The sequence below is a fragment of the Malaclemys terrapin genome, chromosome 1 (assembly GCF_027887155.1).
Source record: "Malaclemys terrapin pileata isolate rMalTer1 chromosome 1, rMalTer1.hap1, whole genome shotgun sequence".
Taxonomy (NCBI): domain Eukaryota; kingdom Metazoa; phylum Chordata; order Testudines; family Emydidae; genus Malaclemys; species Malaclemys terrapin.
The window spans coordinates 330877890-330905807 of NC_071505.1; the positions used below are offsets into that span (position 1 = coordinate 330877890).

The 27918-nt window shown below is 41.0% G+C and overlaps 1 protein-coding gene across 4 annotated transcripts; it reads right to left on the bottom strand.

Annotated features, from left to right (window-relative positions):
* Positions 1-387: 387 nt before the first annotated feature.
* EED (embryonic ectoderm development) lies at positions 388-27077 on the bottom strand. Of its 4 annotated transcripts, none has more exons than XM_054015702.1 (13): positions 26936-27077; positions 20230-20382; positions 12930-13022; positions 11906-11971; positions 10857-10982; positions 10681-10762; positions 8141-8232; positions 4948-5081; positions 3360-3465; positions 2116-2274; positions 1613-1686; positions 1233-1376; positions 388-722 (listed from the first exon to the last, which is right to left on the bottom strand). In XM_054015702.1, the coding sequence occupies exons 1-13, from the start codon at positions 27053-27055 to the stop codon at positions 596-598; spliced, it is 1476 nt and encodes a 491-aa protein (XP_053871677.1). In that variant the 5' UTR covers positions 27056-27077; the 3' UTR covers positions 388-595. The 4 variants fall into 4 exon arrangements, with proteins under 4 accessions (XP_053871677.1, XP_053871674.1, XP_053871676.1 ...); XM_054015699.1 differs by lacking the exons at positions 20230-20382; positions 26936-27077 and adding exons at positions 14422-14576; positions 15992-17188; XM_054015701.1 differs by lacking the exon at positions 1233-1376 and having other exon boundaries at positions 26936-27060.
* Between the last annotated feature and the right edge of the window lie 841 nt (positions 27078-27918).

Consider the following 27918-nt stretch of genomic DNA (forward strand, 5'->3'; position numbering starts at 1 on the left):
GCATATTTGGGTTTTAAAATTCCTTCAGTTTTAATAATAATACCCTACAGTGACAGTAACGTAGGAAGAGGAACAAAATATTTTTAGCACAGCCACATTTCTCTTATATTATATAAGGAACTTGTTATACAGATGAACATAATTTAAATTATTGTGAACCCTAAGAAATATTACATTACGCTCCTTTTTTTAAAAATCATATAAAACACACTTTTTTTTTTTAAAAAAAGCACACATGGAAGACTGCAATCTCACGTATACTCAATTCCTACCACACGGCTAACATGCATGTGATATGTACCAGCTATACACAATGTAAAACAACATTACAGATCACAGTGAAATCATGAAATTCATTTTGGTTAAATAATTGAAGTGGACAATGCATAAAGCTTTACAAAAATATTTTTTATTAATGAAAGCACCAGGGTCTGAGCAGGACAACAGTACAAAGAATGTAAACATCACTAAGTTCAGCTCCGGCCAACTGAACAGTGGGAAAAACTATTCTAAATGCAACTACAGTAGAAGCTAGTTAACAGGTTACACTGTAAACCAACAATGTATTTTCTACTTTTAATTAAAAAAAAGTAATTTATCGTTGTCGGTCCCAGCGCCAGATACTGGCATCATCACAAACAGCTATAAGGATACTGCTATCCCTGCTAAAACTGGTTTGTCGAATGGCAGCAGCACATTTAGGATGGGTAAGTGTCGTACATCTACAAATAAAGAAATAATTTAGTTGCAATGTTAAGTCTGCATTTGCTATTACAATTGTGAGTAAGGGCTTTGCTGGATCAGAACTTTAACATGGTATCTGACTGACGCCAGTGGAACCCCATTCATAAAGGAAAGGTTGGCAAGGCTGGGCCCTTAGTGTATTCTGTACTCCTCGTTTAGCAGTTGGAACCCACAGGCAATTAATTCTCTCTCATTGCAATTTCTTCCTCCACCCAAGGTCAATTTTCATACAGCTCTACTGAAAGTGGATCATCTTAAGTAGGTTATTGTAATAAACAAGTAATTTTTACTTAGGAATACAGTATTGTAATTGGGTGATGAAAGATAGCAAGATCTCCAGGAAGACCTCATATACGACTCTTCAGTAGGTCACCTGGCCAGGCGATCAACTGAAAAGTCATATGCACGTAGCTAGCCTATAAAACTATATTTCTACCACTATTACCCTAGTCCTTTCCCCTCCCCCTTCCATTGTGCGCCACACCCACCTGGTAAGTCTCCTCTCAATTACTTTGTAAACTTTCCTCCTAATTACTCTGTAAGCTCTTCGAGGCACGGACTTTCTTTTACTGTATCTACGTACAGTGCCCAGCACAATGCGGCCCCAACCCGACTGGGGCCTCTGGGCGCTACTGTAATACAAATAATAACGTTAACTTTACAGGGTCAAAATGCTCATTCACTGTAAAAGTTAGAATTGAAGGTGTGGCTACCACCACTCAAGAGTTTGTGTTATGGGTAAAGTGAAAAGGAAAGTGCCCTACCACCATTGAAGAGTATGAGTCGTGTAAAGAAGGCAAGTGCCCCAACTCCGTGTCTCAGTATCACAAAGGAATCTAGGGGAGTTTAGAAACTTATATATACTCACTTAGCCTTATGAGGATCTTCTATTTCCAAATCCCAAACATAAAGTTTGCCAACTTGATTGCCCAATGCAAGCATCTTTGAAACAAGAGAGAATAGAGATACCATATTTTAAAGTATCAAAGAACGGAAGCCAGACTTCATAAAGCCTGTAGGACTGATAACATTTCACACACACACACACACACATCACTATAAAGCCAATGATGCACACTACACTCATGTCTCTTATGTATTTGCCTCATCAGTTAAATGGAGACAAAAGATGGAATAATTTTTTCCCAATGCCACCAATGGAGAGTCAGGATTGAAGTCTAGCGGTCCTGACTGCCAATACTAAGCTCCTTGCTCCAGACCATGTTGCCTCCCATCACATCAGCTCATGCAAGCAGAAAACTTTTCTTCATATACCATTAAGGCATCTAAATATGTAACCGGGGAAGAGTTTCAGTTTCCGAAACTGGGATCTTCTTCAAATACAGCAAGAAGTGCAAAGCTCACTCTTACCTTTTGCCAGAAGTCCATTGAAAACCTCATATACCAGATATCGCACTGACTGTAATCAAATCGCCCCAGTATAGTCACATTTGACTCACTGGGCTTGATTTTATCTATATCATCCTCCATTTTGCCAGGTTTCCAGCACACAATAGCATTTTCACAAGACTATGGGAAGAGTAAGAAAAATCACTTGGGGGGGGGGAAAAACAAAAAAAACCATAAACACCACCCATGCTTTTTTCAACTATAATTTTGATAGATAACTTCTCCTTGTACAATTACCCTCAAGTACATAAAAAAGAAGAAAAAGAACCAAGGATGTCACTTGGAATCTTAGGGCTTGTCTACACTGGCACTTTACAGCGCTGCAACTTTCTTGCTCAGGGATGTGAAAAAACACCCCCCTGAGCGCTGCAAGTTTCAGCTCTGTCAGTATATACAGTGCACCAGCACTAGGAGCCGTGTTCCCAGCGCTGGGAGCTATGCCCCTCGTGGAGGTGATTTTTTTAGAGCGCTGGGAGAGCTTTACCGTTGCCAGTGAAGATGTGCCCTTAGTTATTTATCCACAGATCTTATACCATGCAGTCCAAACAGAGCCAGCTCACCCCAAGCTACTTGCCAATGATCTTTAATTGCCAAAGGAGTGAGATTGAAGTGCACTTGGACAATTCAAACACACAAGGGAGGTTTAGTTCGGTCTCCATGCAAATTTGAAGAATTTTAGTAATGTTCCAAACATGTTTCTTGCTAGAAATGAGCTAAGTCTCAGAGTAGATAGGGTCTTAGCCCAATATTTGCAGAGCAAACATTATCAATGTTTCAACACAAATCAAAGTCATTCCATGATATAGACTTTCCAATTTAGTGCACCTATTTCATTTCTCCTTTTTGTTGCAAGATCTAGGTGAACTCCCAGAAATGAACAATCTTGCTTTTTTCTCTAATGAACATTCCACCCAAATCCTGGGTTTTCAGTTCTGATATACTTTTACTAGAGCTTTGATTGCTAGAAGAATTTATATAGATTTTTAATGTAAGATGCTTATATACCCAAACCCAATTAGTTAAACTCACAATCTACTTAGAAAAAAATCACCCTGCATGGCACAATAAGTTAATTTTCCGGCCAATAAATCAAAGCAGCAGAAAGACACCCCATTCTACTCCACTCTCACCCAAAAACTATTGTTTAAGGCCCTGAATGTAAGCAAATAACCTTGAACAATATGGCTAAACAGTAGACACTTTACCTTGGAAAGTATTAGATCTCCTAACCATCGTACACAGTCAACATAGTTCCTATGTATATCTCTGGTGGAAAAGTCAGGAAAGTGAATTTTCTGAGAAATAAAAGGCCTGTGGGAAAAAAACAGTCATATCAAGAAGGGCAAAAAGAGGCACTTGGGGGGAAAAAAAAATGTAACACACTAAAATGTTAATTTATAACTGTCAGTAGAACCTTTTCTACTGTGTCTAATAATTTGAGGCATACATTTCAGAAACTTATCTGTAAGGTAAATACAACAAGACTACCATCGGTGAATTATTTGAGGTCCCAATATATGTGTGGGGAAGTGGGAGGGGAGAGGAAGGGCTGGAGGCACTGGAAAGACAGTATGTTAGCTCTGAAGGAATTCAGCAATCCCTTTGTCAAACACTTCAAATGGTGTTAAAACATAAGCAACTGGGATTCCTTCAGCCCCCAACACTCTTCAAGCAAAATCTAAAATGTTTTGACAAGGTATGTGTAAGAACACACTAAGGATCTTTTGTCTGAAGTGCCATTTAAGATTTGGTAACATTAAGAAGAAGGCACACTTATAATATTAGTCCCATTGTAAAATGTGTTTAGTATGTTTTAGATCCTTCTCATTTTATTTCACAAATTGGAGGCTACTCAACACTAGGATTAGTACAAACAGGTAATTGCATGAGTTGGTTTCCCTTAATATTAAGGACAAATTTTGCTAGTAGTGTAACTGAAAGGTAACTGTCTATTCAAATCAACATATTTCTGAGAGATTGGATCACTGGAGGATTGAAAATTTCAAGTGTCATTCCAACTGTGTAAGCATTTTTGCCCTATATCCCCCAAATAAATTACTGATTACAATAATTTGTATTATTTTCACTTTCAGAATTTAAGGAACTATTTACTACAATCTAGTCAATTATTCTGATGTGTATTTGTTACCCTACTATAAAACTTAGAGGGGACAGGGAAGGCTGCTGATATATATTTATATCAGGGGTAGGCAACCTGCGGCACGCGAGCTGATTTTCAGTGGCACTCACACTGCCCAGGTCCTAACCACCGGTCTGGGGGCTCTACATTTTAATTTAATTTTAAACAAAGCTTCTTAAACATTTTAAAAACCTTATTTACTTTACATACAACAATAGTTTAGTTATATATTACAGACTTATAGAAAGAGACATTCTAAAAACATTCAAATGTATTACTGGCACGCGAAACCTTAAATTAGAGTGAATAAATGAAGACTCGGCACACCACTTCTGAAAGGTTGCCGACCCCTGATTTATATAGATGCTTCAGAAATTAGAACTGTATTAAAATACCAATTCCAAACACCTTATAGTTACGCATAAATGGAAGAAGTCAGACTATTTAAATAAGTGTCAGGACCTGTAATTAAACAGAACTCTATTGGCACCACATATCAGTAAGAGAAGCCTTCTTCTAGAGCAATTTAGGGACCGACAATTCCAAGTCAATGGAAAAACTCCCTCATTACAGCGGGAGCTGATATGTGCCGTTGGTGAGAGGATTCAGATTTAGTAGATATATCCAAGAATAGATATCAAGATTGTGTTTACCTGTTGGTTTTATTTGGATTGTACTCATAAGACTCCTTAATGGCATTCATCATTCTCTTTGAATTGATTCTCCAGAGTTTCAGAGAGTGATCCATACCACAGGACATTATTTTCTCACCAAGAAGGTCATAATCCTACACAAAAAGAGTCCGCTTTAAGCTCTCAATGTTAAGTTTCAGCATACTAACTCTCTGATTCTATTTTCTTCTTTATTTACACTAGATGCATAATACGTTTAAGTCATATTTTCAGTCTAGAGGGCAAGCTAAATAAGCATATTTCAAGATAGAAAAGTATTAAATATAATTTAAGCCTGCTTCCTGTAAAAGATATCATATCTTGGCACGCCTATTTTACTCTCTTGAATGCAAAAACAAGAGAACATTCAATGAAGCTGAAAGACAACAAATTGAAGACTAGTTTTCCCCAAAATAGAACCTGTGGAACTCACTGCCGCATGATTTAAGTGAGGCAAAGACTATAGTAGAATTTAGAAAAGGATTGGACACAAATGAGGGCCATCCACCATTACAATATACAGAACAAAAAACGATTTTAAGAGGATATAAACCCTTATACGTCACAGCATAAGCCAGCAAGTGGCATGGGTTAAGAAAATGTTTTTATATGGGCAGGTTATTCCTTAATTGTCCACTACATGGTTTCTTGCATCTTCTTCTGAAGTATCTAGTATTGGCCAATATCAGCAACATTTCTGGGCTAGAAGAACCGCTTATCTGATTCATTATGGTAATACGGATGCTTCTATGTGAAGAACGACCAAAGACAAATGATTGTTTCTAGCACAAATATTCTATCTAGGTATTTGTTACATACCAATAAAATTTGAATATCTGTACATAAACAGAGCCATAAGTAAGCAGGCATAACAAACTTAAGTCACTGTTTCCTTTATTAATGTAAGGCTTTTCCTTCCTTATGCATTCCTCTCCCTTCATATTTTTTATTGCTTTCCTTTGTTTTGTGTGTACAATTTGACTAAGAAATATATGAGGACAGGGCAGTACTGAAAGCTCATCTTACATGTAAACCATGTTGAATGTGAAATTTGTGTCAAGTCCTTAATTACTAAAGAAATAATATTGAAATAATAGTATACTACTGTAGGCCAAAACAAGAATTGTGGTAAGTGTGACTATATTCTCTTGTGGATGAAAGCACCAGGTTTTTTATTCTATTCATCCTTAAATCTCACTTGTGCAAAGTCTTTCAACACTAAGTCACCTTTGAAAGTTGTTTTGTAGACAGAAAAATAAACTCCACAGTTATGCGATGCTTGGATTATGCAAAGTTTGTTGGGTTTCCCAAATAAAAGTTTGTACAAGTGTCCAAGAAACATTTATGTAATCAAAGATAGATTATTTGTATACATCAAAAGTACAAGACAGAAATAGGTATAAAGGTTTTGGTGGCATGAAGCAATAACTGCATCACTTGAGAGGTGAATCTACAGGAGAGTGTGTACTGTAAGTCATTCTAAACAAGTGTCAAAAAAAGAGACCCCAGGAGGGATTGCTTTAAAATCAAAGCAATTTAAATAATTGGTTTTAATCTCATTTTGCATTTGTACTTTTAGTCATTTTCATAGAGAAAGGTTGATTTTCACTGTTTGTAACTGTTAAAACACGTTGATTCACAAATAAATTTAGCCTTTACACTAAATTTGGTGCTTTTTGCTGACCAGAAAGGTATGGTGTATCTACATACATTTATTTAAGGTATTATATTTCTTAATTAAATAAATAATAAGAAATGAATAATGCATTTCTTATTTACTAGAAGATGATTAAGTTTTACTTGTGAATTGTGTCAAGCTCTAATTTGGATGGAAGTTAAAATTCAAATTAAATGCACAAGAGAACATTTCAAAATGATTTCTGTTAGTTAAATAAAACTACCTTAAATGTTCTGGTTGCACAAGAAAAAAAGTTTTTCAAAACATAACATGTTTTGCAGTTAAAGCTAACTGTTTTATTAAATCAAAAGAAGTACTATCTGTAGTTAGTGAATTGAACTGGACTAGCTGAACAACCTGACACGAAGAAAACATTATCTCTACCCCTGAAGAAGATACTGCTATCAAAAGCTGGTGTAGCGCTTCAACAAATTCTGGTTCTAGGTGCTTAGCCAGTGACTTCCACCAGTTCAGCGCTATGACTTTCTTTAAAACTGCAACTGCAAACATGTATTGATTAATATTAATCCTTTTTTAACAGATTATAGTAAATTTAGGCCTTAAAACATGTCATAATTTCAAATTTTAAATAGGTTTACTTGTAAAAATAAAACTGTTAACAAATTAATTACATTTTTATATAATCAATTTTATCCACTTAAAATATAAGATATTGGGAAGTCTATTCTAAATATGGTTGCAAATTTACAGAAAAATTATAAATATTTTAGCGATTTAAAATATTTAATTGGCACTATGGCTTGTTTGTTTTTCTTTCATCTTTAGCCTACTTAAGATATTTGTATCCTGCCTACCACCAGAAGTCAAAAGGAATCACTCACATCTGTAAAATTAAGCACAGGTAGGATAAGGGCGTTAGACTGCAAGGTCTTCAGGGTAGGGATTGTGTCTTTATTCCATGAAAAGTTATGCAATCTTTCACACTTTAAGCTATACATTATAAATGCAAAAACTGAAAGATAAAGCTATTTTAAATTTTGGTTGCTTCATCCAACCACCTACTAAAACTAAACCTTTTAAACATTAGCGTAGCAATTGACCAGTTTCTCTTAGCTGAGAGAACTCATCACAGGGTGAGGTCAACTGGGATACTTACAGTTCCTAGAGGCATTCATTAGAACAAGGTGTTCATAGTGAAGGGCTTTTAACAATTCTTTCCCATTTCCCTCCAGCACCACTCTTTAATCCCACAGCGTCCTAGTTTATTTACCTTCAGGACATGTTGCAAAATATCCAGTTTCTCTTGAGTTTGAGTGACGCAGGTGTCCAGTTTTTAATGGACTGGCAAGTATTTTAGTGCTGATGTTGTGTAATCTTAGAATTATATTAGCCTAAATGTGTTTTTAAAAGTGTTCAATTCATGTACTTTGGGTTTCTAGGCACAATATTTAAGCCTAAACATGATTAAAAAAAGAGAGAGATATTGGGATTCCCGTACATAAGGCTGAAGGCACTACCCTACAGATTTCCACTTACTGCACTTAAGACCTCATCCCTGTGCCCTTCTACTCCTCCAAATATTGCAACCAACGTATCTGTTTGGATGTTCCACAGTCTCAGTGCATGATCTAGAATAAAAACACAGAAGCTGACAGGTTAACCTTTATCATCCATTTGTACCTGAATAAAGTTAATGTAGCCACCTCTTTCAAGAACAGGAATCCCATGGTAGCATTTATAATGCATGAAAAGTATGTTCTTCCATTACTACAAGAAAAAATTGTTTTCAGTTGAATGTTAGTATCATTTTAACACTACTCTTGGTATGGTTGAGAAAGTTTTCATTCTAATGATTAATTCCTACCTAGCCTATTTTCAGGCCTTAAGTCAGAGGTGGGCAAACCCAGCCCTTGAGCTCCCGGCTGGGGAGGCTGTTCCCCTTCCCCCACAGCATCAGCTCACTGCGCCGCCAGCATTCTGGTCCGCTGCTCCTGCCAGGCAGTGCGGGTGGCTCCAGCCAGGCTGCGAGCTCCTGCTGCTCTGAGCGGCATGTTAAGGGAGTGGGGGGCGGGGCGGGGGATTGGATAAGGAGCAGGGGATCCTGGAGAGCAGTCAGGGACAGGGAGCAGGTGGACGGGCGTGGGAGTCCTGTGGGGCCTGTCAGGGGACAGGGGTGTGGATAGGGGTCAGGGCAGTCAGGGGACAGGGAGCTGGGGGCTTGGATAAGGGGTGGGGCCCCAGGGGGGGTTAGGGGCAGGGAGTCCTGGGAAGGGGCGGTCAGGGGACAAGGAGCGGGGGGGGTTGGATGGATCGGTGGGCAGTCAGGGGGTGGAGGCCAGGCTGTTTGGGGAGGCACAACCTTCCCTACTCAGCCCTCCATACAGTTTTGCAACCCAGATGTGGCCCTCGGGCCAAAAAGTTTACCCACCCCTGCCTTAAGCCATTTCCCGGGGGAGGGGAAGGAAAAATACATTTGAGCCAAAAGTTAATGTCTCATTCATTCTCAGCTCAATGATGATTTTATATTTTGGAGTGTGCACTAAAAATCCCTTCAGTCATTTGAGTTATCCAAGTATGCAGGACAAAAGAGTGCTTTTCACTCTTTAAATTATTCAGCTATTATTTTGTGCTCTGTTAAGCCAAAAAAAGGTTTTTAATACACTGTGGACTGAGGGCAGAAATGGGCCATAAATTACATGCAACTTCCACTGAAGTCAGCAGGGCATGTCTAGCGGTTTCATAAGACAGAATTTGGTGCCAATTTTCAATGAAGAGCCACTGACATTTAAAAACATCAGATTTAGAAAGAACTGAAAGAAGATTTTATGGTTCCACTAAAGTACAGTAAAATATAAGATGAATGTGTCAGACTAGTTGCATTTTGCTTCCCCTTTCTCCCCCCGACTCTCTCCTTATCTATATTGGAAGTGGCCAAAAAGTTCTTGGCCCTCCATCCCTGCCACTGTCTAATCATTGTCTGGTAGGCAAAATTTGATCCAACGATCATACAATAGCGTGACTGCATGATTTTCCCTTCTTTAAAGTTCCAAACTATTTAATTACAAATAAAATAAACTCAAAAAATTATGGTTCGCACAGCTACACCACACTATACACAAAGCTGCAGGAATCACTTTCAGTTTCTCCACTCTTGTTCTTGAAGTCTCATCCACAACACTGCTCAACTGTAGGGTGTTCTGCATTTAGAACAGAATAAGTTTTTAACTCTAGCACTTGCAAAACGTCACTCTTGTGAACACACAGTCTTGCTTTAAGTTAGTCAAGTTTAAGAGGTTATGATTGGTTGGATAGTCTAATCAAGACCATACGAACTCTCTCTCCTTTCACTTCCTCCTAATTTATATTCGTGTAAGTGACAGGAGAATCAAGCTAAGAATTTTTTTCCATACTGAAAGTAGTGTGCACCATGTAACCAACACCACTAGATGGCAGGACAACTCAGCATATAAAAAGTTTAAATGATAATCACAAAGCTCCATCAATGCCCAATTGTTTGCACAACTGTCACACCTAACCATGGATGTTTTCTTTCTGTCTACAGAGACACTGTTTACAGTCCCTTGGCATCAATGGATGCAGTTATGTCTAATACAGGCAATGGGTTTCATCCACACACAAATCCAAATTAACGGAGTAAATTTGTTCTAGAGTTTCAATGCTTAAAGTTCGTTTCAGGATATGAGAGAGACAAGGTGAGTGAGGTAACATCTTTTATTGAACCAACTTCTATTGGAGGAAGAGACAAGCTTTCGAGCTTCACAGAGCTCTTCTTCAGGTCTGGAAAAAGAGCTGACACTCTGGTTATCTCTTCCAGACCTGAAGAAGAGCGTTGTGAAGCTCAAAAGCTTGTCACTTCCACCAACAGAAGTTGATCCAATAAAAGATACTACCTCACCCATCCTGTCCACCTCAATTCTTGAAGTGTCACACATTAATCTTTGTGTTCTGAGGGGGTTTAGCTACTCTCATTCACACCCAAGAATACCTGCATGGTATTTAAAAAAAATTAAGTAGATGGTTCCTAAACAAAAAAATAAGAAGCTAAACTTTCATACCTTTGCTTACAGACAAGAGGAGATTTGGATCCCTTGGATGAAATTTCAGTTCATTGATTGCATTTCCATGACCCACGTAGTGCTAGAACAGATTTCAAACATAAAATTATTTCCCCCTCTCACATTGAGATACTTAGAATAGATACAATCTGCAGTTCGAAGCAGTGACCACTCACCTTTATGCACTGCATTGTAATGGGATTAATTATTCTAATAATACCCCTTGACCCAGCCACAGCCAGAAGAGGGTGACTTGTATTGCTATCATAGGTCCATGCACAAGTATAAAAGTTCTCATCTGCCTAATAAGTGCCATGTTAAGGACTACAGAAGCAGCTGTAGCGTTTCCTTCAAGAGAATAAGGTATTCATACATTTGTTTAGAAGCACAGTTGCCGTTTTGCAAAAAAGCTCACTAGAGTATGACCAAAGATAAGCAGATTAATATTTATTCTGATTTCTAAGCTTTCTACAACTCCACTCCCTCTCCTGTGCTTGTTTCTCTCCTTGCTGCTCTTTTTGCTTCCTCAAGCTGCACCATATACCTGAAATGCCCTCTGATCTATCAGCAATTTCTTCTTCAAAAGGACTCAAGTGGTGGGACTAAATGACTAAAATGGAGGTGAGACAATAATTTATTTGCCATGTAAGTGGTTTAAGCTCAGGACTGGGAGCCAGGAATTCCCATTTCCAACCTTGGCCCCAGCAGTAAAATAGGAATGCTACCTACTACATAGGGCTGCTAGAAGACTGTAGAAGCTACAAACATGAAACCTGTTATACAAGTGTTAGCGCTGGGAGGCATAAGGTTATGTAGAATCTTTTTAACAATGTTTTATATAACATGTTTCACGATTCTGCATTTGTAATATTAGAAAAGTAAAGCTAAAATTTGTGGGATACAGGCAGGAGTTTGGATCTGAAGTGAAGAATGTTCATTATCAACAGGTGTTTACAGTATTTTAATCACAGACAGGTTTCAGAGTAGCAGCCGTGTTAGTCTGTATCTGCAAAAAGAACAGGAGTACTTGTGGCACCTTAGAGACATCTGAAGAAGTGAGATGTAGCCCACGAAAGCTTATGCTCAAATAAATTTGTTAGTCTCTAAGGTGCCACAAGTACTTCTGTTCTTTTTATCACAGATAGTATAAGAGGGAATAAACAAATGTTTCTCACGTTAGTCCTACTAAAAAAACATTTTATGACCAACTGCTTTAGAAGGATACGTCAGCATCCACGTAAGACTGCAATAAACGGATTTCTCCTTGGGAATGACATTCATATAAAGTAACCTGAAAAAAAAGGTTTAATGGATTATTAGTTTCATGCAATATGGCATATGATTTTCACATTCATCTGTGCAAATTGAAGGGTGTCTTGTTCTTTTACCACACAAGTCCCATCTACTATCTGTTCCTTAGCGGAATGTGGAAGTGGTTCGATGGAAAAGCATTCATGTGTCTTATCAGACTAAATGACTTATTTAAACATTCCTCATGGTGGCGCTTCCTAGGGATGAAGGCTGCTGACAGGCTATACCATACCCTGAAATAAATACAGTTAGCGCTAACCTAACTTGTTACTTCTATTCGATATTGACAAGTCATTCTATTGTCTGCTTTAATTTCTTTGCAAAGAACCATGGCCCTTGTTACTTATTCCTCTACATTAGTTAGTGCTTGTGATAACTGCCGCACTGACAAAATGAAGTTCTCTTATTTACTCATAAAACAGATATTCAGAGCAACTCATGCAGTGCTCTCTGTTAACTATTTCTTAAGGCTGCTGCTAAGTGAAGGTCTGTTCACCAAGAATCCATCAACTCATCTCACATAGGCCACTAATCTTTACTTACTATCAGTACTTGGCACATTGACACCAATAAAGATGCTTCTTTCATCCTGCTGTACATCACTTAGCCCTTTAAACTTGTTATAGCTGAGAACCAACACTTCACCTGAAAAGAATTTTAGTGTCTCCCTTTCATAGATATTCCAACTTCTACACAACTGAAGGAATTTTAGTAAAATATGAGCCTTATTCTCAAACCGCTGAAGCGTACCATCACACTGCAGTCCACTGGATTCACCCATTTTAAAGTTGCAGGCATTTACAGCCTTGAAAATTGGAATACAAAACACCACCACAGTATTTTAAATACTGAACACTGGTAACTGGATTGGAGGAGGAAGAAACTGGCACGCAGAAACAGAACCACGAAACAGAAAAATGTATATAAAATATACTCACTCTGTTGCTGCCTACAGTGGCAAACACTAATGGATCTCCTTCCTTACTGTGCCAGTTAAACTGGACTCCAAACAATGGCTGACTGTGGTCTTCCTGTAAAGGAAAAATAAGGTCAAGGAAACATGTGAGAGAATGGAGACCAGACATTATTTCTCAGAAACTCATGATTTGTGGCAAAAGGAACCTATTTTTGTACAACCTCTTCTCATATAAAAGGGCACTACATTTATAGCCATTTATATATTCTGACACAATATAATCGCTCTTAAAAAAAAAAAAAAAAGAGTAGCACAGCACATTAACTTGTTCATCTTCAGGGGAGATAAAAATGTGTTCCTCTGCTCAAAGCTTTAAAGGCTAAGTGGGGGAAAAAAAAACAAAAAAAACCACATCTCTTATGTACTGGTTCTATTTGCAGCTTGACTACTTGCTTGTTTTGTGATCCTGGGCAAAGCAACCTCTGGGTCTTAAGCCTGGTCCACACAAATTTTGTGCCAGTATAACTATTTCAGTTAGGGGTGTGATTTTTTTTTTTTAAACCCAAATAGTTATCCTGATATAACCCCTAGTTGGAATGCAGTTATACCAGTATAAAGGGCCTTATCAGCATAGCTTATTCCTTATGGGGATAGACTAAAAGCAATACTGGAATAACTGTGTCCATATTGGCGGGGGGGGGGAGGGGGCGTGTTACCACTTTAACTAGACAAGTATAGTTAAGGTGGTACAACTCTCTAGAGCAGTGGTTCCCAAACTGGGGTTCATGAAATATATAGGGGCTCTCAAAAAAATGTCTGTAATGGCAGACAGAGCCGTCCCTAAGGATCCCAACCCTCGTGGGGGCCGGCAGCAGAAGCCCCGTGAGGCACAGGGGCCGGCAGCCCGAGCCCAGTAACCATGACTTCCTGGCAGAACAAGTTTAAGCTTTGTTGTAGTCGTGCGTTTTTTGCCTGGACTGCTCAAGACCCAAATGCTTGTGGGAGGAACTCTTTATTTGAGTTGGCTTCGTAAATATCCTCAAGCTGTTTCACGTCTGGTACTCCTTGATGAAACATGTAGGAGGCTTAATCAAAGTGGAATGAGCTACAGAGGTGAAATCTTGGAAGAGTGTTGCCGTTTTCATAAAGTAATTACATTAATAATGTAATAATAAATAGGATCATAAAAAAACCCACATTATTTCCAAAATCACCGCTTCTATCATTTATGTTCAGGTAAGGGAGAAAATCCCTGGAAATATTCGTTTTTAGGAGGGGGTTCGCGAGATTTGATATTTTCGTGAAAGGAGTTCGCGGGTTATTAAAGTTTGGGAACCACTGCTCTAGAATAAAGCCTTAAGACGTGTCTCCACTTGCCATTTAAAGCGCAAAATATCCCTTTTTCGCACAAAATCCGTGGGAGCGTCTACACTTGTTAATGACTTTTTGCAGGGAAACTCAGAAGTTTCACCGCAAAAAGAAAACCACCTTCTCGACAGGCATACAGTTCTTACCGCTATTCTTGTTGCGGTGATGTGAAAGTGAAGATACATTCTTCCAGCGTAAACACCTTTTGGCCTCAGGAGGATATCCCACAGTGCCAAAAGTGACCACTCTGGCCAGCACCTCCGCTGTTCTGACGCCAGGTAAACGGACATCCGCCCCTCCCCTGTAAAGCCCCAGGACAGCTTGTCAAACAACAGCTGGAGTTATACACAGCTGTGAGGTATACGGGCCCCCCACCATTATTGAGGATGGATATATGGGCATATGGTGTTCTCTTTTTTAAAAATAAAAGCACAAAATTTTCTAAAAGAAGCAAGCTTTATTTGTGTGTTCATGTTTCTGTACATGTCATCACAGCTACAAGTCAACTAGCACTTCATCTTCACTGAAATTACAGACAGAACTACCATGTAGCACAGCACATGCTGTTAACACTTCCTTTCCCAAGCCCAGCAGCAAAGTTTAATGATTTTCATTTTCAAACTTTTCCCTCAAGGCATCCCGGATCCTAACTGCCACACATTGTGCCCCTCTAATAGCCCGGGTATCTGGCTGCTGAGTTTCAGCAGTCAGGCATTCAGCCTCCACACTCCACGTATGGGTAAACCTTTCGCCCGTCCCCTCGCAAATGTTACGTAAAGGACAACACGCCGCAATAACCATGGGAATATTTTCCTTACTCGTTTCCAATCTACTGTACAAATATCTCCAACGTGCTTTCAAATGGCCAAATGCACATGTTAGGATATAGATGTGCAGGCCTGTTTGCAAAGGCCTATACTTTAAGAATGTAGGTGTATTCTTATCACTAAGCTAGCTATAGAGGTATAAAAGAAAGAATCAAAATCACTGTCTGCCGGTGTAAGGGTCTTCTCGTACTGTGAGTCTGAGGCCCTGTGAGTCTTAGGCTCAGGCCTCTGGCTAAGCAGCAGAGGCAGCCATATGCTGGGAAGCATATGGTCACATCCTCACATCCCAAACCAGCCACATTGAAATAAGGTGCTGTTGGGCTGTTAGGAAACGATCCTGTCCTGATAATATCTATCACCTCCAGAGAAAGGGAAGTGCCTAAAAGATTTAAGGGAAACTTAGTTCGATAGCATCCTGTCTGGTAAGAACTAACTTATCAATAGCTGGGATGTGAAATCCTCATTTCCTTGTTGTTCTATCACTGTAGTGCCCATTTCCCTGTCTGGTTCTGTGATTGTTTCTGCCTGCTGTATAATTAATTTTGTTGGGTGTAAACCAATTAAGGTGGTGGGATATAATTGGTTAGATAATCATGTTACACTATGTTAGGATCGGTTAGTTACAATTTCAGTAAAATGATTGGTTATGGTATAGCTAAGCAGAACTCAAGTTTTACTATATAGTCTGCAGTCAATCAGGAAGTAAGGGGGGATGGGAACAGGGAATGGGGATGGGGGAATTGGAATCATGTTTTGCTAAGGGGGGGATGGGAAGAGGGACACAGACAAGCCTCTGTGGTGTCAGAGCTGGGAAGGGGGACACTAAGGAAGGAAATTGGAATCATTGCTTGCTGGAAGTTCACCCCAATAAACATCGAATTGTTTGCACCTGTGGACTTCGGGTATTGTTGCTCTTTGTTCATGCGAGAAGGACCAGGGAAGTGAGTGGGTGAAGAAATAAGACCTCTAACAGCACATTCCACAGCCATTCTGCACCTACTTGCACCTGTTGTTGAAATGTTCCTTACTGACATCTAGGTTTCCAGTGTATAGCTTCATGAGTCATGGCATCAATGGGTAAGCTAGGTCTCCCAGGATCACAATGGGCATTTCCACTTCCCCGATGGTGATCCGCTGACCTGGAAAGAAAGTCCCTGCTTGCAGCTTTCTGTAAAGGCCAGTGTTTTTAAAGATACGTGCATCGTACCCCTTCCCGGACCATCCACCGTTAATATCAGTGAAATGCCCACGATGATCCACTAGCACCTGCAAAACCCATGGAGAAGTACCCCTTACAATTTATGTACTCGGTGCCAAGGTGGGTCCCACCAGTTAGGGAAGCCCATTTCTGCCAAGCCATCCAAAATGTCACGCACAATACCAAGAGTCACGGTCTTGCACAATAGGATGCAATTAATGGCCTTGCATACTTGAGTTACCACAGCACCAATGGTCGATTTCCCCACTCCAAACTAGTTCACAACTGACCGGTAGCTGTCTGGAGTCACCAGCTTCCACAATGTGATTGCCACACACTTCTTGACAGTGACTGCAGCTCAGTCTGGTGTCCTTGTGACGCAGGTCTGGGGAAAGCTCAGCACACCGTTCCATGAAGGTGGTTTTCCGCATCCGAAAGTTTTGAAGCCACTGGTCGTCATCCCAGACATGCATAATGATACGATCCCATCACTCTGAGCTACTTTCCCTAGCCCCAAAAACACCATTCCACAGTGCTCAGCTCCTCAGTTAATGCTAAAAGCAATCAAATGTTACTTAGGACATGGCTACACATGCAGATGTAGAGCGCCGGGAGTTAAACCAGCCCGCGGAGACAGCAGCAGGGAAAGCACTACTGTGTGTTTACATGGTCAGCTGCAAGTCACATTAGCATGGTCACATTAGCAGCTCTTGCAATGCCACAGAGAGCAGTGCATTGTGGTAGCTATCCCAGTGTGCAAGTGGCTGCAGCGTGCTTTTCAAATGGGGGCAGAGGGGTGGAGTGGGACACGGAGTGTGTTGTGTGTATGTGGGTGGAGAGACAGTGTGTTGTGGGGGGCAGAGAGTGTGTCAGCATGCGGTCTTGTAAGTTCAGACAGCAGCAGGGGGAAACCCAGACATCTGCCCACACACACACACACACACACACCACCTGCCTCGGGGCAGGAGCAGCAGCATTCCACAGTAATGGTTTGCTTTGTCCCAGATAAGCATGCTGGCTGTGAGAAATAGTGCTTTGAAAGGGAATATCCGCATGCCTGCAAACAATGACAAGAGTGGCCACTTGACTTCAATGGAGGCCAATCACAGCAGTTTTTCAGCTGGGGCACAGCAAGCTCTATGCTTCTCGTGGAGATGGATTACCAGGAGCACTCCAGCTGCAGAGTCTAGGCGCTCTAAGTGCCTTGCCAGTGTGGACAACTCAGGAGTTAGGGCGACTGGGGCTGATTCAATGTGCTCTAACCTGCAAGTGTAGCCAAGGCCTTATTTCCATTTCAACAGCTCATCAGGCATTTCTGACTGGAGTTCTCTTTGCAAGTTTAAGACTAGCTACACTGCCATGCATGATGTGCAAGTGACAGCTATCAGAGTAGTGGACAGCAGTGCAGGATCCATTCCTGCTTGTAGATGTGGTAGGGAAAGCAGCCAGACAGCCAAGAGTGTTAAAAAATGCCACAAAAGAAAGAAGGAAGTAATAGGGCTGCTGGGACATGAAGCAGTGCAACATGGGGCACTGAGCAGGGACCCAGAATGCCTTCTGCTCCCCCCCCTCCCCCTTCCCACAAGACCTATCATCAAAATGGAGAGAACTACACTGTGGGATAGCTGCCCTAGAGCGCTACTCTCATCCATGATGGAAGTGCTGCTAATGTAAACACACTCTGATGCCTGAGGAATTGAGTACACAAACCAGTGCTTTACTTTCACTGGTTCCCTATCACCAGTGAAACTTACAGCGCAAAAAACTTAGCAAGTGTAGACATACCCTTAGTTAAGCCATGCCACAAATGACTTCAATACTAATCTAGGTCACAATATGCCTAGGAAGTTAGCACTTACAAAGTGGATTAAAATCTTCAAATGAAAGGTACTATAAAAGTGAGAAAAACGATTTTAATATTACTAAGATACATGTATATTTACAGGCCTATCTTCTTTTTTGTGACAAACACGGGGGTGCTCTTTAATAATTAACACTGTATTTTGGCCTGCCACTGCCATGGTGTTAAGAGACCATCTGGAACAGCCCAGGCAGACAAGAGATGTGTCATGATGGTCGTCTAATGACCTTAAAATGGAAGGTATTAAGAAACAATACCAGAACAATTAGTGCTGACAACTCTAGTCCGGCCCCTGAACTGGTTTGACCAGTGTAGAGGAAAGGGGGAGGCCAAAGGCCACCAATATTTGAAATAGCTTCCTGGAGAACAAAGAAAGCTGACACTGTTTAGTTGTTTGCAGCTTTGTTGTAGCAGTGTTGGTCCCTGGGTGAGGCAATATCTTTTACTGAACCAACTTGAGACAAGATTTCAAGCTACACAGAGCTCTTCCTCAAGTCCTGAAGAGCTTCTGTTGTTCAAAAGCTTATCCCTTTCACCAACAGAAGATGGTACAATAAAAGGGCTAACAGATACTCTCGTGGCTGGGGGAGGGAGAGAGACAAGGAAACAGAGAAACAGCCAAAGACCTCCACAGGAACTCACCTCTGAAGTCGTTAATCCTGCCTAGGTCACCATTATGGGATACAGCATAAAAGTTGGCTGTTTTAAAATCAGGTTTTTTCTTTCTAAAACTTTGCTCCAACTGCTATAGAAAATATTTTCTTTTTAAGAAGGCTACTGGTCAATATCACCAGTCACAGATTGCCATGGAAAGAAAATAGGTGCCCAGATCTCAGCATGGTGAGAAATGAATGGTACACACAGGGCAGTTTGGTCCTGGTCCTACTGAAAGAGTGGGAGAATTGCAAAATACCACTCTGAAGCAGGTAAGAGCTAAAGGCACAAGACTCCAGTCATTCAGACACCAGGAAGAGGACAAAGGGTGCAGCTAGCCATGTAATCATGACAACAGGTTAATTTGTTTAAATACATCTGTCCAAATCTGAGTTTGAGTTTAGGAAAAGCAGAAATGTATCTGCAATGATATTAACTCTTACAAGGAAAATCATACAATGCTCAGCTGAGGTTTTGGAAGGTAAATAAAAATAGTATTTTGTTTTAAAAGGCAATGTGTCAGAACAGCTCAAACAACTTACATCAAGAAACTACTGTTTTCTCAGAAAAACCTACTGCCCCATAGGCTATCTATATGCTGTAAATCATCCCAGCACACACTTATTTACTGCTTAATCTTTATGTCTATACATATTTGAGCTCTCAAAATAGTTACCCCCAAAAAAAGACATTTTACTTCATTTTTAAGGGACAACTAATTTGTAAAAAATATTATTTATTTTTATATATATATATATAGCGCACAAAAACAGGAAATAAAGGTTTGCTTTATTTGGAAAGTTGTACTTTTGTTTTCTTGGCATTTAAACTACACCTAAGGGAGCTCCTACACAAGTGTTTAAAAAATATTTTTAGAGTGGTTTTTCAGACTCAGTCAAAACAGTGTTTAAAATTTACAGCAGTGAGTAATAGACACACTTCATGGTTTCCTTGAGGGCAAATGTGTAAAAACAATAAAAGTAATGGAAAGCAAGTCTAGGAAGGCAGAAATATCCTGCTCCACACATCTCTACAAGATAATGTGAGATTCCATTCCTTTAAGTTGTTTTGGTGATTTTTCACTCTTAAGTGTAGTCTTGTTACACATTTGTATAGATCAAAGATGGGTAGAATATATTTCATACCACATGGCATAAGCTATTTCCCTAGGGATCATGAATGACGTCTCCACTCCATATACAGCATTTAATTATGGTTATTTCTGTGGTTTTTCATCACGATAGTATCTGCCCAACATTGCATAATTAGCTTGGAAGGACAGAGAAAGGGAGAAAAAGGATCACCTTCCTCTGAAGCATGAGCAAAGTTGAGATATCAGACTTGATAGTGTCTCTAAATCAAAGTGGTCACACAACTAGTGTCTAGTTTCCAACCTCATCTATTTGAGCCTTACCTTCAGACTATTTACACATTTAAAGGAGTATTTGCACTTCTTGGATTTCCATTTTCCTTTTCCCCAGCTTTTTCTTCCTGGTGCATTGGGAGTGTTTGTTGGGGTGTCAGGGCGTTCAGTGTTAGTACCACTTTCTATACTAACAGCATCATCCTGAAAATATACAAAATGGGTAGATATCAGTACCTAACTTAAGAAACCCAAATAATGGAAAACTAGCTGCTTTTACATTTTTTTCCACTAATAGGAATACTCTCTGCACACTGACTTTAAAAAAAAAAAAAAAAAAAAAAGTTCCCAGATGGAAAAAAAATGTTATAGATCTTCTAAATAAAAACAGCATTCCTCTGTAGAGATATGGAAAGGTCAGACAGTTGTGTCCAGTGCAGTAGAAAAGTTATTTTTTTCAGGAAATATTATGTTACTTGTCATCTTTGGGCTGGTCCACATTAACCCCCCAGTTCAAACTAAGATACGCGACTTCAGCTACGTGAATAACGTAGCTGAAGTCCAAGTATCTTAGTTCGAACTACAAGGTACTTACCGCGGGTCCACACGCAGCAGTCAGGCTCCCCCGTCGACTCCGCGTACTCCTCTCGCGGAGCAGGAGTACCGGTGTCGACGGCGAGCACTTCCGGGATCGATTTATCTAGACAAGACGCGATAAATCGATCCCAGAAGATCGATTGCTTACCGCCGAACCCGGAGGCAAGTATAGACGTACCCTTTCTAAAGACAGAAACTTTAGCCCTTTAATTATTTTGATTCGGATAGGTCAAAAAGAGAGCAGACAACTGCAAGACTCCAGAAGGACTCCAGAAGCAGGGGGACATTTTCATTGCTTAGCCTCCTACTCTTACCAACAAATTTGCTATCTGTAATGAGACTAAATGACACTCAATTTCTCATTTCATCGCATGGAATTTGGTTAGATAAGAAATAGAAACTAAACCTTTTCAGGGCAGGGAAATGGTCTTAAAAAAAAGGGGGGGATGGTAATTATCTACCTCACAGGCATTTTACAGGAATAAACAATGCTTGTAAAGACTGCTGAGATATTTATAATGAAAAGAATATTTGAGTGCAAAGAATTATTATAAATTAACTCCTGTTAGGAATGTAGCTTTCCTAGGAGTGCTGTCTTCTGTATGGTGTCAATAAGTGTTCAGGAATAAAAGTGAATACAAAACAGTAACGGATTAAGCAACTTCAGAGGTGTTGTAGGGCTAAACGGACACAAAAGACAGACGGTAACGGCCTGATTTTCCAAGGGTACTGACCAAATACAGCTCCCACTGAAGAGCTGCAGCAGCTCAGTACCTCTGAAAGCCACGTCATAAGTGAATCAATCTGTAACTGACTGTGAACAATCAATTGAGATAACCCACTACCTTCGGACCAGCCTCTAACTCAGAGGGAATCATCCCTCCATGTAGGGTGACCAGATGCCCCGATTTTATAGGGACAGTCCTGATTTTTGGGTCTTTTTCTTATATAGGATCCTATTACCCCCCTACCTCCCGTCCCGATTTTTCATACTTGCTGTCTGGTCACCCTACCTCCATGTTCCCCCCATAGAATGGGACACAGTTTCAGTGTAACTGCACCTTTACCTCCCTGACCCCGCGCTCTTCTCAAAGAAGGCACACTCAGTCTAGAGGCCTGAGACCATCATCTTTCTCTGCACAGGGACCTTTGAATGGGAGTTTACCAACATGTAGCAGTGTTCGGGGCCCCCCTTGGATCAAAGATAAGGTCCATTTGTTAGGATGGAAAGAAGTCGCCCTCCCCCGCCCCACCCATATTAGGTTAAACTCTGTTTAACTCTAATGCCAGAAATTCTTTGGTTCCTTGGGTTTCTGATACCCATTTGAACCGTATATACAAACCAACCCAGGGAGTGGTACCCCTCTTGAATTGTTTACAATCCCTGGGACTGCAGTAATCACCCTCCACAATTTTACTTCCTGGAGGAGTCATGGTAACCTCCCCCGCACGGAACTGAATAAAGTCCCTGGCCCAGCAGATATATAGAACATTAACAAATTCAATATGGTACCCAAAAATACTGCATGTGCTTGCAATCTCTGTCACTGAAGGACAGCTTCCCAGGGGAAGGCTGACTGCCCTCACAGGCTCTGAGCCATAGGAAGTTTGTGGTCTTTAATGCCATCTCTCTTCCTATCCCCACTAAACTTAAGGAAATTCTAATTTCAGTGGATTTGTCAAAAAAACAGGCCTGGTCTGCATTAGTAGGATTTTGTCAGTATGGTGTGGATGTAGTTATATTGGTATAAAAATGCTTATTCCAGTATAGTTTATGCAATATTACATGATCACAATCTACTTGGCAGAGCTATGTCAGTACAATTTTTAAGTGTAGGTCCCCCAAGAAGCCTCTTTTGTGATTCTTGGATAAAGTGGTCTCCTCCTCTCTCCTCCATCGTGAATCTATTCTTCAATAAGCCAGAGAACCCAAGTCCTCAGGTTATTCCTTATCCTCAAGCTGACCCCACAGCACTCTGTTAAACTAACCACTAAAAGTATGTGTTGTATGAAACACAAAGACAACCAAAAATACAACACACACTTGCTAGTTCCCTGGAACGGTTAACTGAAAAAAACAACACTAACTGGAGGCTTTTCCCCCTCCCCCATCTATACCTCACAGACAAGTGTTAAAATTTTAACAAACTTTATGAGCTGTAAAGCACACATTTTATAGATACTTCAAAATTATGTTTTCTGTAATACGCAATAATCCTGGTAACATCTGAAAGCAAGCAGGCAAAACTGACACACGGGTGCATTCAGAGCCAATGTACAACAGCAAGCAAAGATAGTATATCTGAGTTAAGACAATGTAGATAGTCTTATGTGCAGCTTTCACTAGTATTCTCACTGGATTTATGTAAAAAGAACAGGAGTACTTGTGGCACCTTAGAGACTAACAAATGTGTTAGTCTCTAAGATGCCACAAGTACTCCTGTTCTTTTTGCTGATACAGACTAACACGGCTGCTACTTTGAAACCTGGATTTATGTAGTAAATCTGGTTCTTTACAAACACAGAAGACAAAGTCCCCCCCGCACACACACTGAGCTTACACTAGCAAAGACCAAATCCCACAATCTTTACTCAGGCAAGACTCCCTGCGAAGTAGTTAGATACAGTACTATCTTCACTTGCTGTAGTACACAGGCTCTCAGCACACCTTTACATGTCAGTTTTGTCTGTCTGCTTTTTGATGCTAGGAAGCACTCTGCACCCATACAGATACCTGGAATCAGTGGGAGTTAACTTAACTGGAACTGCAAGATTTGACTCTAGACATAAAAAAAAATAATTAAAACATTAATTCATACTAAGAACGTGTGGGCAGATGGGCTTGGAGAAAGCAAAGTGGATTTGGGGCAGAAAGGGAGAAAGCTGTGGCCACATCTATGTTATAGCAACATAGGCCGCAGCTATAACTCCATAGATAAATCGCAGACTGCAGTGACAGAAGGGGGTTTTCCATTGCTGTAGGAATTCCATCTCAAGTGATTCTTCCACTGATCTTCCAGACAGCACAGCTACAGTACAAAGAAGGGCAACAAAAATTATTAGGGGTATAGAACAGCTTCCATTTAAGGAGAGATTTAAAAGTCTGGGACTTTTCAGCTTGGAAAAGAGGCGACTGGATATGATATAAAATCTTGACTGGTGTGAAGTAAGTGAATACGAAGGTGATATTTACTCCTTCACATAACACAAGAACTAAGGGTCACCCAATGAAATTAATAGCCAGCAGGTTTAAAACAAACAAAAGGAAGTACTTCTGCACACAGTCGACCTGTGGAACTCCTCACCAGGGAATGTTGTGAAGGCCAAAACTGTAACAGGATTCAAAAAAGAACTAGATAAGTTCCTGGAGGATAGGTCCAACAATGGCTATTAGCCAGGATGGGCAGGAATGCAACACCATGTTCCGAGTGTCCCAAGCCTCTGCTTGCCAGAAGCTGGGAGTGTACAAGGGATGGATGACTGCCTGTTCTGTTCATTCCCTTTGAAACATCTCGCATTGGGCACTGTTTACACTGGTGCTTTACAGCGCTGCAACTTGCTGTGCTCACAGGGGGTGTTTTTTCACACCCAAGCGAGAAAGTTGCAGCACTGTTAATTGCCAGTGTAGACAAGCCCTAAGTGTCTACACTACTACTGTGCTACAGTCAGCTGCAGCGTTTCAAGCACAGACATACCTAAGCCTATGTAGGCTGTGCCTACACTGCCACTTTCAATGCTAAAACTTTATCGCCGCCCATTAGGGGTGGGGGTTTTTTTGTTTGTTTGTTTGTTTTTTTAAGTACCGGGAGAGCTCTCCCCCAGCAATAAAACATGTCTACACTGCCCACCTCACAGTGTTGCTCCAGCAGCACTGCCATAACATGGACAGCGTAGACATACCCTAAAAAGCTGGTTTGGAAGCAGAATGAAGGTAGCCAAAGGTGGGAGAAAAAAAGACAAAGGGAGCAGTTGGGAGAGAGGACTGGGTGGAGCACTGGAGGCAACAAAAATGTGAAGACAAAAGCAGGAGCGGAGCTATTCAGACCCCTGAAGGTGAAGATAAGGTGCTTGAAATCTGAGTGGATGAAAAGAGGAAGAAGTGAAGTTTGTGGGGGATGGATGCAGTTATTCTCTTCATCTGCTCAGGTTTCAATCTCTTTATCTTTACCTTCAGGGGTCTGAATAGCTCTGGTCCTGCTTCTTTCCATATTCTTGTTGCCTCCCATGCTCCACCCAATCCTCTCTCCCAACTGCTCCCTTTGTCTTTTTTTCCTCCCACAAAATTTTCCCTTCCCTTACTTTGCTTCTACCTCTTGGTTGGTAAGACAACTCCCACCTGTTCATGCTCTCTGTATGTGTGTATATATATCTCCTCAATATATGTTTCACTCTATATGCATCCAAATAAGTGGGCTGTAGTCCACGAAAGCTTATGCTCTAATAAATTTATTAGTCTCTAAGGTGCCACAAGTACTCCTGTTCTTTTTGCGGATACAGACTAACACGGCTGCTACTCTGAAACCTCTTGGAATGGATTCCTCTCCCTTTCTGCCCCAAGCCCTCTTTCATTTAAGTCTTTCACAGCTACTTCCTCCAAAGCCATCTGCTCACATATTCTCAGTTTGACTTATTTTAACTACTGTTTTGACATGGCAGGAGCCTGTATGTAGAGAAAAAGAGGGGTAAAGCAGAAGTGACCAACCAGGGTTACACACAGAACTTTTTAGTATTGTATCCTATCATTTCAGAGTTTAAACTACATAAATGTGCCCAGAGATCTTAATGGTTGGTACTTAAATCACTGTACAAATATTGTATATGCATACAATAAATAAGGACTTCATCTTTATAAAAGACTATATCACTAAGCCTCTGTTCTGCAATGGATTACACACAGTTGCAGAAATCTAACAACACAGCTCATTGCAGAATTGGGACCTCAGAATTTAATTTTAACAGTCTAACAGAAAAGACTTGCAAACTGTATTGTGTGAATGAATGACCATAATGTAACTTATGGTACAAAAGCAAAAGAAAGAAAAAAAATTTATAACAAGTTAGGTATGAATCTCATTGGCTTGTATAATTCTATCGTTTTAAGCACATTCTTTTGTTATTATACAGCAGTTCTACTGCAGCCAATCATTTGCTTTTGTTTTGTTCTTATGTTAGGACAGTCTTTTGTGCAAAAATTTATCACCAAATATGTGCCACTAAAGTGGAGTTTTCTTCCACTGTAATAACTTTAATTTAAAAACATTCTCAAATAGAGTCTCCTTTCACCAAAAGACTACATGTATGTAGGAATATTGCAAAACATATTGTTCCACAGTACAAGATTTAAAAACAGACACAGCACGCGCACACACACAGTTTTATTTTTACCATTTTAAGATGTTTTACTAGAAACTGATTAACCAGACTATAAAATGATAAAATCTCTACCTCTACACCTCCCACACCTTACCTCAGAGGTGCCTGCCTAACTCCCAGCCCCACCTTACTTAATTATTTAGGAATGCGGTATCTCCTCAGCCCCCTGAGACCTAAAACACCCTCTCCCTATTTAGAGTGCAGGGAGCATCAAACAGAAATATTTTGAGGTGAAGGAGGACTCTGCTGTAGGACCTTCTCCTTCCCCCCCCCCACCACAGTGGATGCAGCCTAAAACACAAATCCCAGAACCTCCTCACTGCTGTAAGGTCCCCCACCTCCCCACACCCATATATTATGGTGGGACCCTTCAGTTAAGGGAAAGATCCCAAGCTACTTGAGGAGATTTCCCAGTTAAGGGGGTACTCTCCACCCAGCCTGCTGTGAGGGACGTGTATCCCCCCCGGGGAAGGGGAAGGCTCCAAGCTACAGGCTATTTGGGGAGATCCCCCAGCAATGGGGTGACCCCAGCCATGCCTGCTTGGAGGGATATGGGGATCCCCCTGGGGAGGGGAAGGCCCCAGGATAAGGAGGGGACATTGGGACAACTCCCCATAATGGGGTGACCCAGCCCCGCCTGCTGGGAGCCGTGTGGGGACCCCCCCGGGAGGAGAAGGCCCCAGGGTCGGGGGCTTCCCCGTGCTAAGGGTGGGGAACCCCCAGTAACGGGCTGCCATCCCCAGGCCCCCCACCCCCGGCTCCCCGGGGGGCCCCGCTCCCGACTCACGTTCTCGTCCCCCGACAGGTCCCCGGGGTTGCTGTTCTCGTCGCTGCTCAGCTTCTGCTTCTTGGCCGGCATCTCGCTCCCCGCTCCCGCCGCCGCCGGGGGATCAGCCCGCTCAGACATCTTCCCCGCCCCCCGCCGCGGAGCCGTAAAGCGCGCCCGGACCAGGGCCGACGCACCACCGTAAAGAGTCCTCCTCACGCCGCAAAGCAGATTGACTGCCTAGTAAAGGGAGTTGCCACACTGCTGAAAAATCCAGCCTAGCCCCAGCCACCCTGCAGCTGCTAGAGCTGGCTGGGAGAGAGAGAGAGAGAGAGAGAGAGAGGTGGGTGATGTAGACAGGCTCCGATGATCTCAGGGGTCTTTTTTAGTCTCATATCTTCCATTGATTTCAATGGATGGTAGGAGCCTAAATACCTTTTAGGGTTTGGGCTTTAGTGGCAAAGCTCCCCCCGCCCCCTTTTCTCATTTTTATGGCAAAACAGTCTTCACTGAATGGCCTATAGCTGCCAGAAACTGGAATTCATCACTCCTTCACAGTTTCTATGCTTTCACGCTGCCCTGTATCTTTCCAATAACGTATCAGCGCCGTATTCATAATACTCCATTTCCCCCACATTTTTATTAAATCACATCATGTATTTTTTTTACCTTAAAATGTTTATATCCCTCAAAAAGCTTTTCCATTTTTTTAAAATGAACGCCCTTACATACCCATCAAAGGTGATCATTTCTTCCACCTGACAGAGTGCACATAGTCCATCTTTGTGTCCTTTTTATTCAGAAAAAAAATTTGTTAAGCCAAAATGGGCAATTAGTACTCTAAACAAAAGCACTTCATTAGTCCTATGCAGACCCTGGAGTACATCATAATCATCAACTGTAGGGCATAATTCAAATTTTTTTCTTCCTCTTTTTTCATGAATCCAAATTTTTTTGACATTCCTCTTTTAAATTTGTCTGTTTAAGCATTTGAATTCCTGTTT